Source organism: Canis lupus, chromosome 21, assembly GCF_011100685.1.
Source record: "Canis lupus familiaris isolate Mischka breed German Shepherd chromosome 21, alternate assembly UU_Cfam_GSD_1.0, whole genome shotgun sequence".
Lineage (NCBI taxonomy): Eukaryota > Metazoa > Chordata > Mammalia > Carnivora > Canidae > Canis > Canis lupus.
The window spans coordinates 35840245-35853218 of NC_049242.1; the positions used below are offsets into that span (position 1 = coordinate 35840245).

A 12974-nucleotide genomic window follows, 5' to 3' on the forward strand; every position below is an offset into this window, starting at 1 on the left:
CAAGACTGTCACTGTAGGCTTGTGCTGCTTTTCCCGGAGGATTAAGTCAGGAAACCTATAATTTGGTTACCCTGTCACTGAGAGGTGGCACTTTGACAAATGAAGTGATGGGTAATTAGAATAGAAGAGCTAGATTTGTTTGTTTGATGAAGTTCATTCCTATGCTCTTCAGGCTATGTGGGAACACACTCAGAGATGTGGATACGCTTATATCCACATGATATTTTAAAACCCAATTTTTTAAAAAAGTGAAGCTTCTAGAACAAATACAAGATAAGTGCTCACGATATTATTTGGTACATAATATTTTTAAGCCTTACTGAAGTATAATTTACAAACCACAGCATTCACCCCATTGTGGATATATCTATTTATTTATTTATTTATTTATTTATTTTTAGATGTCTTATTATTTAGTAATTTTTTTCCCTTTTGGTATGTTTACATAAATGCCGATCTCACACGCGCCACGGGCAGAGAGTTTGTTCATGATGCCTCTACATCCTATTTATTATCAAAAGCTGCTGCTGCCTGGGCAGGGCTTGTAGTTAGGGCAGGTTAGTGTTGGAGACCTCAGAGCTTCACGTGCTCATTACAACTCCGGCCTCTCCTGTCCTCGGCCCAGAATACTTCAGAATTTAGTAGGAGAGGTGTTAGGTGGCTCTTGTAGCAGGACAGCATCTGTTAATGAACTTCCAGAGATTTGTGTGCCCGTAACCTTTCTCAAACCCAATTACGGGTGACCAGCAAGGTCTTACCTGGAGATGTTCTCATCGAAGGCCGTGGGCTGCCCCACAGAAGGTTTTGAGCATGATGAAGTGGGAATTCACACTGGCTTTGATAGAATACACTGAGACCAACGGGGTTCAAGTGAGACTGGCTCCAGAGTCATTGAGGATAGACTCTCAGCCTTTAGAGAAAGCAGTTAAGTCAGGAATGGGGCTGGGGCTGGGGCTGCTGGTTTACCTTGTCCTAGACTGAACTGGTATTAAAGCCACAAGGATTCTAGATGAGAATGTGGTCTAGGATAACTCTGGATCTTTCCTCTGGCAGCTTTGTCTGGGGGGCCTCCACCTAGTGGTATTGCCCCTTTTCCTGGCCGCCACTGAAGGGCCTCCCACCTTTCTCTGCCAACTCAAATCATTTTTCTGCTCTGGTAGAAATCGGCTGGCGGGCAGACTTTCTCCCTGCGGACCACCCGCTGTCGGACTTTGAGTTTGATGTCATCATTGGCGCTGACGGCCGCAGGAACACCCTGGAAGGTGAAGACTCTTCTTCTTGGAGCTGAGGAATTGGTGGGGCGTTGGGAGCGGTGGGTACAGAGTGGGAACAAGATGGCAGGTGCCAAAGCCGGATGTGGGCCTTGAGAGAAGGGCAGACTGTCCTGCCATGCCTGAGGCTGAGCATTTAGAGGGCAGGCATTTAATGGTCTCTGAACGTCAGGTTTCCCACCTGTAAAATGTAGATAATAGAATCTTCTCAGAGCGTCGTCATGAGGACTAGGAAAGGACTCATATGTAAAACTGCTTTATAGAGTGTCATGGAAATTAAAAGTCAACATACGTTTATTGAGCACCTGTCAACGTGCAATGCATGGTACTAAGCGTTTCATGTTTACTTCATCTAAGACAACCATTCTTATATCCTCAGCGGTATTCTTTTTTACTGTCATGTGTCATACTTCAGAAGGAGGAGCCCATCTCTTTTTGTAACTTTTAAGCACACTCACCGCTGGGCAGTAGGCTAAGTTTTTCCCAGACTGTCAAGGTGCAAAACTGTGCTTCTCTGAGTTCTGAAGCTGGAAGTAGGACATGTTTTCTTAGAGTAAGATCTGGTCAGGTTGGGAGAGGAATGCCCCTGCCAGAAGCGCCTTCAATCACCTAACCCCTCCCGCAAACATTTTTTTTTTTAAGATTTTATTTATTCATTCATAGAGACACACACAGAGAGAGAGAGAGAGAGAGAGAGAGAGAGGCAGAGACACAGGTAGAAGGAGAAGCAGGCTCCCTGTAGGGAGCCTGACGTGGGACTCGATCCTGGGCTCCCAGGATCAGGCCCTGGGCTGAAGGCCGCACTAAACCACTGAGCCACCCGGGCTGCCCCTCCCACAAAGATGCAGAGGTTGTACTAATTTGCGCTAACTGTATTAATGCCAGACTACAGACTGTGGACAAAGTGGTTCCACATGGCATCTCTTAGATTGACAACTAGACCTCCTCTTCAAGCTTGCCCTGCTCAAGGGCTGCAGGCTGTGGCTGTCTGCCTGGGAGGGTACCTCCTCTGAGGACAGAACACACTCCCTGAAAGAAGGCTGATGTTGGAGGACTCCGGAGGTGTGGGCTGCCTGGTTGGGCTCTACCCAACCGCTGTGCCACCGGGGCCCCTTTCTCACATTTGTACCTCTCTCTTCTCCTCCATCCCTGTACTTGCCTGACCCCTACGATCAATAACCAATATCTGACAAAGACCTTTTTAAGCTGCTAACCTGGATGTTGTGCTGTTAGAATTTATGAGGCCATTTTGGTGGTTTGGTAAAACCGTAAGTCTGAATATTTGCCAATCCAAAATCCGTACCCTGCCTGAGTATAGGCATTTGGGCATTTTGTGGACAAGAAAAGAAGGGTGAGAAGAAGGAGAGCCATTTAGGCAGCTTAGCACCAAACAAGTAGACTAGAGCAGGGTTTTTCTATATTGGCACTGTTGACATTTGGGGACAGATCATTCTCTGTCCTGTGCACAATAGGATGCTTAGTGGCATCCCTGGCCTCTCCCACTAGACCCCAAGAACATCACCCTCCCAGTTGTAGCAACCAGAAATGTCTCCATGCATTGCCAAGATGCCCTCTGGGGGCCAAGGTCACTCCCAATTAAGAAATTCTTGACTAGACAATAATGGCCATTTCTGACCATTTTGATAAAAGTCTAATGAAGAATGACTTAAGGAGGAGATATTAAGAAAAAAAAAAAACAAGGCTTCCAGTCATAGGGATTTTTGGCAGAAAAGTTTGGGGATCAGCATGAGGTCTGAGGATGTGATGAGCAAATGTGGGGCGAGTTCCCAGAGGAGGCTGGAGACAAAGGCATGGCCAGCGAGCCTGCCCTTGTGATGAGTGCCTTGAGTTAAGCAAAGTAGACAACAGTGTCTGGGGCAGAGGAAGAGTCAGGACTGTGGGATAGCCAGATGCTACAAAGAAAGGGGATTGGCGGAAGATGCTCCATTTAAGTGTGACCACCATTAAAAAGCATTAACGTAAACCATTGACAACTAGAAGAACCCCATGGAATCATTGTATTACATCAATTGCAAGTTAGAATTTTGTTTGCTCATTATGTATTTATTAAGTGTCGACTAAGTGCCAGTCACTGGAGACTAGAAATAGAAAATTTGTTAAAATCCCCATCCCACAGGAATTCAGTCTCATGATCCTACTTTTCAAAGAGAGGAATACATGAAAAATACTAACAACATAGTTTTAATCGTAGAAGTTCAAAGTGCGTGTGTCATGAGGGTGCCTAGCAACCGTGCCTAACAAGTCTTTAACAGGATGAGCCTGCTGGGAAGATCACTTTGGCCTTTTGTTTGTAGAAGCCTAAGCCGAATAATTGGTCCTATAGATTTTAGGAACGGAAAATGTCCCGCTGACTGAGGCCTCTGGTGACCTGTTTCTTCCCCAGGGACAAACCTTGGCATTTCCACCTGTCCCTCTTCTCCAGAGGCGTAGGATTCTGAGTTCACAGGCCTGTGAGGCATCTGAGAATAGCTTCCTCGGTAATCTTTCTCAGTTTTCACACCAAAGGCAGAAGAAAGACTCCCTTTTTCCTTTTTCCTCATGCAGGGTTCAGAAGGAAAGAATTCCGTGGGAAGTTGGCTATTGCCATCACCGCCAACTTCATAAACAGAAACAGCACAGCTGAGGCCAAGGTGGAAGAGATTAGTGGTGTGGCTTTCATCTTCAACCAGAAATTTTTTCAGGACCTTAAAGAAGAAACAGGTGGGACCTTCACTTTGCTCCAAAGCAGGCCATCGTCCAGTCTGGGCTTTCTCAGCTCTTGGGGTTGGGAGACTCACTCTGATAAAGTGAAAGTGAGGACTTCTTAGGATAGAACTTGGCAGGATTCTTTCAAGGACAAGAGAGATTCTCTGGGGAAAGTTCTGGATGTTGTGCCTGAAAATGGATAAAGATTTATTTACTCAATCAGCGTTTATTCAGTGGCCATTGTGTGCCAATATTGAGTGTCATGGGATACAGAGTTGAGGTTGACATGATCCCCTCTCCAAGTAACTCCTTGTCCAGTGATGGACACCCAGATAAACCATCCTAATGCAGGGAGGTCAGTCTATGCCCGAGCTTCAGGGAGCCCTCTGAGGAGGGAGCCAGTAACCTGTACTTGGTCCCTGAAGAAGTGTAGGTTCTTCTGTGCAGTGTGCCAGCTGCCCTTTCCCATCAGGGATACCCAAGGAACCTGTACTCAGCCCACAGCCTCAGTTGTCCCACAGCCATGGGCCTTGAGGAAAGAAGATACTCATTCATTTACCCAACAAATATTTACCGACTGCCTACTATGTGCCAGATGCTGCTCAACGGCCTGAGAAAGAGCAGTGGGCAAAACAAGACCCCTCTCTTGGAGCTTATATTCTATGGGGGGAGACTGTCAACAAACAAGTCTCACATCAGGCAGTCAGAAAGATGGTAGAGAGAAGTAAAGCACAGCAAGGAGAAGAGAGAAGAAATCTTGCTCCCAATTAAGTAAATTTCAGATTCTTCTTTTAACCTGATTTAAAAATCTATATTTCTCCTTAAAAGGAGAAATTTAAAAAAATAAGAATTTTTAAAGATTTTATTTTATTTTTAGAGAGAGCGCAGGTGTGTGAGTGAGGGAGGAGCGGGGGGAGCCAGAGTGGGAGGGAAAGAATCTCAAGTGGACTCCACCCTGAGCATGGAGCCTGATGCAGGGCTCGATCCTGGGACCCTGAGGTCATTACCTGACCTGAAACTAGGAGTCAGACACTCAACCGACTGAGTCAGCCAGGCGCCTCTAAAACGTTTATACTAGAAATAAATCATCCACACCTAGCATCACCTCGCACAGAAATAGTCCTCATGCCCATATACTGCTTTCCAGCAACTGTCCACCTGTACGGTCACCATCCCTTTTTAAGTGGCTCCAGTTCTTAGCAGAGCGTCCATACTCTTTGTGATTCAGGTTTTCTCATTCGGCATCACATTGTAAATATTGCCCACATGGAAGCCGAGTCCTTCGGATGGTCAGTTTTGCAGGCTGCAGAATAGCTCATGAAGTGGGTGTATGTCACTGAACATACACCAATTGGCCGCCAAACCGTGGTTGGCCACATGGGTTCGGATTGCCTTCAAGCTGAGAATGGCTTCAATATTTTGGAATGGCTGAAGAGAAAAGAGTATTTTAAGACAAATCGTAAGTTATATGAAATTCAAGTTTCAGCGTCCATAAATGAAAGCTTATTGGCACACAGTCATGCCCGTTCCTGCGGTTGCTCCCCCGTGAGTGGATGGGGCCCAGATGGCTCGCAAAGCCCGACATATTTACTGTCTGGCCTCTGATTTAGACCTTTCAGTTATTCACCGTTACAGAGAAAACTGCTCCTGTTGGAGTATTTCTAGCTGGTTTTCTAGGAACGGGACTCCTTACTGAGCCAGACGGTGCCACTCCCTGGCCACTATGATGTGTGCCCATCGTGTGACCCTCTGAGCTTCACCACGGTGGCGTGAATTTATGACAGTATTTTCTTTCAGTGTATAATGTTCTGAATGATTTAAGAATTAGCCCCACCCTCCCTTCCTCTCAAAAACTAAGAAAACAAATACTTTGATAAACCACCAAATATGAATTATGACAGGACATTGAGTGTATTTTTCCAAACGTTTCAGTGAGTTTCCTTTAAATTTTGCTGGGATGGTCACCTTTGGCTATTGTTTCATAGTGCCCCTTACACGGCGACAATGATGAATTTCCTCCCATTCTCTGGGGGGCCCTCTGCATTGATGGCTTTTTCCGATATAGCAGTGATAAAGGGGTTCCCAGGGTTACTCAGCACACCTCTGTTGACTGCTAATAGGTTGTTATGTGTCTGTTTCTTTCTCTCCTTTTTTGAGAAAGCTAAGCCAGCGGTTCGCAAACTGGCACACGCATCAGGAATCACCTATGAGGACTTGCCAAAGTGCAGACCGCTGGGCCTACCCTCTGAGTGTCTGATTTAGGAGGTCCAGTGTGGGGCCCTGATCACATGCAATTCTAGGTTCTCAGGTGATGCTGATGCCTCAGGCCAGGAGGGCCCCTTTGAAAACCACTGAGCTAAGCTCTCACAGCATCTTTTTTTTTTTTTTTTTTTTTTAAAGGCAGAAACCTAGTCTATAAAGTGTTTTTGTAATTGCTGGAAAGTGCAAAGTTATACAACCCAGCCCTCTAAACTGAGCTGCTCCTGCAAGGGCATCTGGGTTTCTCCACACACAGGGGACTAGTGGAAACACCACTTAGCACAGTCTTGGGGGAATTCACACAACTCTTTGGATCTCTGGCCGCATGGGGAGCGTGGTGGTTGGGACTTAGACAGACTGGGGTTCAAATCCTGGCTCTGTTGTTCCTTTGCTGCCATGCCACAGACAGCTCTTGGCCCTTTTGCAACACTTAGCTCTAATTTGGAAATACTGGTCCATGGCACCTACGGACTTGAGGGTTTGTTTTCTTTTTAAAGATTTTATTTATCCATTCATGAGAGACACACAGAGAGAGAGAGGCAGAGACATAGGCAGAGGGAGAAGCAGGCTCCATGCAGGGAGCCCGATGTGGGACTTGATCCCGGGTCTCCAGGATCATGCCCTGGGCCAAAGGCACGCTAAACCACTGAGCCACCCGGGCAGCCCATTTTTTTTAAGTGCTTTAATCATATTGCAGTATACAAATATATCAAATCAAAATGCTGTACACCTTAAACTGACACCATGTTACATGTCAATTATATCTCAATTAAAAAAAAAAAAAACCCCACGTAGTATCTTTAGGTCACCTGAGTGGCTCGGTCCCTTAAGCAGCTGACTCTTGATTTCGGCTCAGGTCATGATCTCAGGGTCCTGGGCTCCGTGCCCAGCAAGGAGTCTGCTTGAAGATATTCTCTCTCCCTCTCCCTCTGCCCCTCCCCCTGCTCATGCTCATGTGCTCCCTTGCTCTCTTCCAAATAAATAAATCTTTTAAACACACACATACACACACACACACAGATAATGTCTTAGTGGGACTATAAAATCTAGCTGAGTGAATTTGGGTAAATCCTTGCCCTTAGTGTTGTGTTTTCCAGCCTTGTATGTCTTAAAACCTTCCCTAACATGAGCAATGTGGCAATGGCGAGCTCCTGGCACACAGAAGGTACCGAGGGAGGAAAACTGAGTCCATGCACGCTTCTCTTTGCAGGGATTGACCTCGAGAACATTGTTTACTACAAGGACTGCACCCACTATTTTGTCATGACCTGCCAAGAAGCAGAGCCTGCTTGACAAAGGTGTCATCATCAACGTAGGTATCTCTTGGCCACGATGTCCTAACTGACTTTCCCCTGGTGACCTAGCAAGTGCAGGAGCAGATGCTGTCTGGCCAGAAACTGAGCAAGGGCGGGGTGAGGGGGGCAGGCACGAACCACCTCCCACAGCTCTCTTTCTCTCCGTGCTGCTGTGAGTATGGAATGGGGCAGCCCACACCCTGTACACGCAGACGTGTCTCTGCAGAGAGCTGTGGGGTGGGGGCGGAGAGCCTCACCCGGGTGTTAGCATAACCCTTTGACCCCAAGAGATGGGTGGAGCTTTTCCTTCCCCCGCACCTCATTCAACCCTGCCCCTGTTTCGGGGAGGTCTGTCATTTGGAGGCCGATGGGGGGGCTCCTTGTCCTGGTGGGACATGGACACAGCATTCACTTGTGTTCACAAGTCCCTCTGTGGCCCTCTGGTCGTGGTGTGCCCGGGAGCTCTCTGCTCTCACGGTCAAAGGCTCCACAGGAATCTTGGCTCTGCCACAGATTAACTCATGGTCAGGACCATGACTATGAGGCTCAACTCATCCCAGCTTCAGTCTGCTTCTGTGCAGACTGGGAATAATGGTTTCTGTCTGAAAGACTCGTTTGCAGGAGTAAATGAGAAAATGTATACAGAGCCACGGGCCCAGAGCTGGCGCCTATAGGGAGGTTTATAGATGCCCCCTGTGACTTCTCTCTGGTTGGGACACCTGCTTTTTTGTGCCGCCGGCTTCCTGGCCTCCGTTTCCTGCCTTCGCGTCTTCATGCTTAAACAGCGTACAAGGCTGGAAGGAAGCAGCACATGGAGCAGAGGGCCCTGGGCTGGAAGCTTCTTTGGTCAGAAGCTTCTGAACCCTTCCAGAGCCTCTGTTCCTGTCCTGGCCACGGCCTGGTGCTTCAAGATAAGGATCATGCCATCCGAGGTCAGCCCGCTCTCCGGGGGTCAGCCTATCGCCCAGGCGGCGTGGTGACCGTTCATTGTTGCTTGTCGGACAGGAATGTGCCTGTCCTCTCGCCACATCGTGCTGGCCGCCGGCCGGGTGGCATTAGTAACCCAGCCCTCCCCTGGGCCTCCTCCGTGCGGCTCAGGTCCTTGCTGAGAGCCTGAGCTGCAGGCAGGAGGCTGTGAATGGTGGGATGGGGGGTTGGAGGAAGCGGGCTGAGCACAGCCAGCAGATGTGTGAGCGGTGGGTCTCAACATCTGGTCCTCCATGGCTGACCAGTCCTGGGGGACACGGGGTGGTGTCCCCTTCTTTCCTCTGCTCCAGGCATCCCTCCCAGAGTTCCCCCTCCATCAGGAGGCAGTGAAGGACGATCTGGGGTCCAGGGCTGCAGGCACAGTGGACACCTTTGCAAAGAGGGGGACCCCTGGGGAGTCAGGCCCAGTTGAACATGGGTTTCCTATTTCCCTGGCTGAGTGCTCCAGCCTCTAGGACACCAGGGTTCCCTCCGGGCATCCCAGGGCACTTGTCCAGGCCACGACACGTTTCTCATGGTGACTCAACTCTTTAGCAGTTGTCAAAGCCCCTCCACGCCCCCAGGCCCCCGTCACGGTGCAGGTGGGCAAGCGTGACTCACTCGGAAGCCATCGTGACTGCGGGAGATCTGGGAGCGGATCCCGGGCCTGTGGGTGTCCTCACCGAGGCTTTTCTTACCCTCACAGACTCCAGGGGCATCTCCCGAGCTGGTGTCGAGGGGCCTCTAGGCATCAGATGGGAATTCTCATCTAGAAATGATAGGCCACAGGCTGGACGTGAGAGAGGTGGACGCCCATTTGGTTCGGGAGCTCTGGCCTTGGGTCTCCGCGTGTCCTGCCAAGCCCTGTAGCATGTGCATAGCTGGGAGCTGGGCCATCTACCCCAAGCCACTCAAATTAACATTCCTCCCATGCTCCCAGGGGAATGGCAAGTCCTCTCTCATTTCCCCTCCCTGCCTGGGTCAGCATCTTCCTAGAGGCACACGGAGGAGCCGAGGGAATGTGCTTTGAAGAGGGGTATTTTCGGGACCTCTCCTGTTCACCGTCCCGGTCTCCTCTCCACACTGCTAAGCAAGGGAAATTGGTCGTGTGACAGTAGGAAGAGGTATGAGAGAAGAAAAGTGAGGGACAGCCTGACAGAGGGCTTCTGGGCCAATGCAGGGTGCAACGGGGGTGACGTAGTTTGGTGTGAACATATTAGAATTTCTGGAACAAGGTATTTGAAATCATGGCTATTAGGAAAGTTGCCACAGTAGGTGACTGTGCTTGTGGGTGTGGCTGTGCCTTCTAAGACCTTGGTACATGCTCCTGTCGGTGCCTTGGGTGGGTCCAGGAATGTGTTTCACCATACGCTGTGTTGGTGCCATCACGAATTACACAGGACAGAAATTCCCATGCATTGAACATTTCCCACGTGTCAGGAGCCAGATTGGAGATTCTCTGTCTCTGATTTCCTTCGGTCCCCACTGTGTGAAGTGGATTTTGTTATTCCCATTTCACAAATGAGAAAATGGAAACTCCAAAGAGTTTGATAATTTGCCCAGATTTACTCAGTAAACAGCAAAGGTGGATCTGACCTAATGCTCCAGATAACCCCAAGGCCTGTGTGGGCCCTTACACACTGGTTCCCACCCACTCCCCAGCACCCCCCCCCCCCCCCCGCCCTTGGGATCTGCACTTTCTCTGTCACCTTTTGGGGAAGAGAGCTGTCTAGTTTCTTAGCCACATGACAAGCAGATTAGACTCTGGGAGTCGTCCTACAGGTCACTGCCAGCGTCCCTCCGGGACGGATGACCTGCCCCTGGGAGCCAGGGCTCTCCTCCTCCCAGCAGGGAGCGGGAAGCCTTACAGTTGGCACCGCAAGAGCAAAGCAGAGCCGTGCGTGGCCCGAGCCCACCAAGGAAAGAGAGAACTGGTTCTGGAGAGGAGGTTTGAGAGCTCTGGCAAGCACCCATTTCTTTTCTGGTCGCGTTTGACCACTAAACACAGCATGTCGGGATCTTTCTCGTTTAGCTTAGTCCGCTATAAAATCGCTATTACTTGCTCGCTCCTTTGTCCTTCAGTTTTCCTGGAAGTTGTCACAAGAACCAGCCGTGTGAAATACACTCCCGTGTTTACCGCAAGGCCCTTATTGAGCAAACTGGCCCTTACAACACCAGGTTCTCTGTCAAAATTCCTACGTGAGATCGTTCTTTTAGAATTTAGTGCCAGGAAAAAAAAAAAAATCTCCTCCCCCAGGAATTTCTATGCTTCCTTCTTTCTGATAAGAAAAGCCCTGCCATGTATCACATTTCCCTTTTGCCTTGGATGCCAGGAAGCTCAAAGCCAAGTGTGATGTGTAACCGCAGCTCTGTTAACCCTTACAGACGGCCGACTTGGCTCCTCTTGATCCCTTTGGACCTGATACCCTGTTCGGATCGGCTTTGTTGTACAGACCCCTTCCGAGTCCTTTTGCGAAGACCCGGGTATGAACACTTGCCCTTCACAGAGGCAGATTGCTGCACTGGGCTCTTGCTCTCCCCGCAGGACTACATCGACACAGAGATGCTGCTGTGTGCAGAGAATGTGAACCAGGACAACCTGCTTTCCTACGCCCGCGAGGCTGCAGATTTCGCCACCAATTACCAGCTGCCATCGTTGGACTTTGCTATGAACCATTACGGGCAGCCCGATGTGGCCATGTTCGACTTCACCTCCATGTACGCCTCGGAGAACGCGGCCCTGGTGCGCGAGCGCCAGTCACACCAGCTACTCGTGGCCCTGGTGGGCGACAGCTTGCTTGAGGTAGCGCCTGCATTTGGGCCCCTCAACCCCACCCCTACATCCCATTCCTGGTAGGAGACGGATCCCTGCACTTATGGTGTGGCCAGAAGCATCTGCTGTCATGCAGCCAGGGGAAGGACAGGCTCCCTCCCTGCTGGTGGCCCAGACTCAGCCAAGCCCATCCCGGCCTCTGGCTTGCACCTGGCCTGCCCAGGGGAGCTCGTTCTGCTTTCCTCTCCCGCCTCTGGGCTCTTCGGGCTGACCTCTTTGCCAAAGTACAAAACTAGCCGGCCCTGCCCTGGACCTCATAGGCTGTCCTCTTCAGAACACGGACGCCCTCAGCTGGGCCACAACTCCTTCCTCACGTGGGGAGGCCTTGCAGCCTGGAGATCGTAGAGGATGCAAAAAGGCATGTGGGCCCCAAAGCCCAGTTTCCATCCATGGCCTCCCTGCTCAAAATGCTTCCCAGGGAATCAGCTCATGCAAGGATCCTCAGATTGAGTGTTTTCAGAAGGGTTACATTTTTATCTTTAAAGTAAGCACTAAGCAAAAAATGTTTATCCCAAATAAGAGTCAAATTCCAAACCAGGCTCTGGGTGCCCATGGGACTCTTCCGTTAGAGCTTAGCTCGCCACGGTGTGTGGGCTGTGATCTGCCCCCGCTCTGTCCCCGTCTCCCTTCGCAGCATTCTGTCTCGTGACGCTCCCACTCCTCCGTTCCTCCGCCAGGCCTTTGCCCACGCTGTTCTCGAGCAGATTAAGATTAGAATCATACCCATTCTTTAAAATCAGCACAAATGCAACTCTTTTGTTCCCCGTTTCCCCGTTCCCCCGATTTCCATCTCCCTCTCCAGGGTGGACATTTGCCTTGTCTCCTGTGAGCCTCAGGGCAGTTGCTCTGTCCCTATGCCATAGCACCCTCTACGTGGGACTTTGTGCCGTAGCTAAACGCATTTGTGGTGCATCCTAGGGAGCTGCCCTGTCACCCCACACTCCCTCCAGTGCCTTGCACAGGCTTAGCAGACACTGAGTGCTGGATAGAATGGGATAGCAGGAGGTGCGTGTGTTGGGGGGATGGGGGGATCTTTAGCACCAACCAGAGTTTTGCATGTTTTCTTCTCCAGCCCTTTTGGCCTATGGGCACAGGCTGTGCCCGAGGCTTCCTGGCAGCCTTTGACACAGCATGGATGGTGAAAAGCTGGGACCAGGGCACCCCTCCCCTGGAGCTGCTTGCTGAAAGGTGAGTATTGACAGCAGGGCTTCCAGCTGGGGGCATGGCTGGTTCCAGAGCTCAGACAGGAAAGGGAGCAGGGCTGGCCATCAGGTGGCTCCTGGATGAACTTGGAGTCTTTGTCCTCTTTCGTTTCCTTCCCAGGTGTGGCCTGAGTTGATAATCAGGATCCCCAAGGAAACACTCTCTGTTATGTTTTACCTCCTCCAGGGTCTTCTCTGGGGGCCAGGCCCTTAGGACCTGAATGCAAAAGAAAAATCTAGATCTGGAGTGGTCCTGGAGTTAGGGTTCCCAGCACTGCCTGGGCACTGTGAGCCGGAAGCGGTTGAGGGGAAGCCTCCACTGCAGCGCAAAGTGTCCTTTCCTGCGGAGGCTGGGCTTCTGACCTGTCAGGCCTCTCTGGCTGTTGCTGAGATCCAGGGCTTCCTCCCGGACCCCTGCTGCTGGCCACGTGGCTGTAACAGC

The 12974-nt window shown here is 50.3% G+C and overlaps 1 protein-coding gene across 1 annotated transcript in view; it reads left to right on the plus strand.

Annotated features, from left to right (window-relative positions):
• The window catches only part of MICAL2 (microtubule associated monooxygenase, calponin and LIM domain containing 2), a 135662-nt gene that overhangs the window by 84913 nt on the left and 37775 nt on the right, over positions 1-12974 (plus strand). The window contains 6 exon segments of the mRNA XM_038569053.1: positions 1161-1262; positions 3837-3992; positions 7447-7505; positions 7507-7548; positions 11043-11300; positions 12403-12518. Coding sequence (XP_038424981.1) covers positions 1161-1262; positions 3837-3992; positions 7447-7505; positions 7507-7548; positions 11043-11300; positions 12403-12518 — 733 coding nt within the window.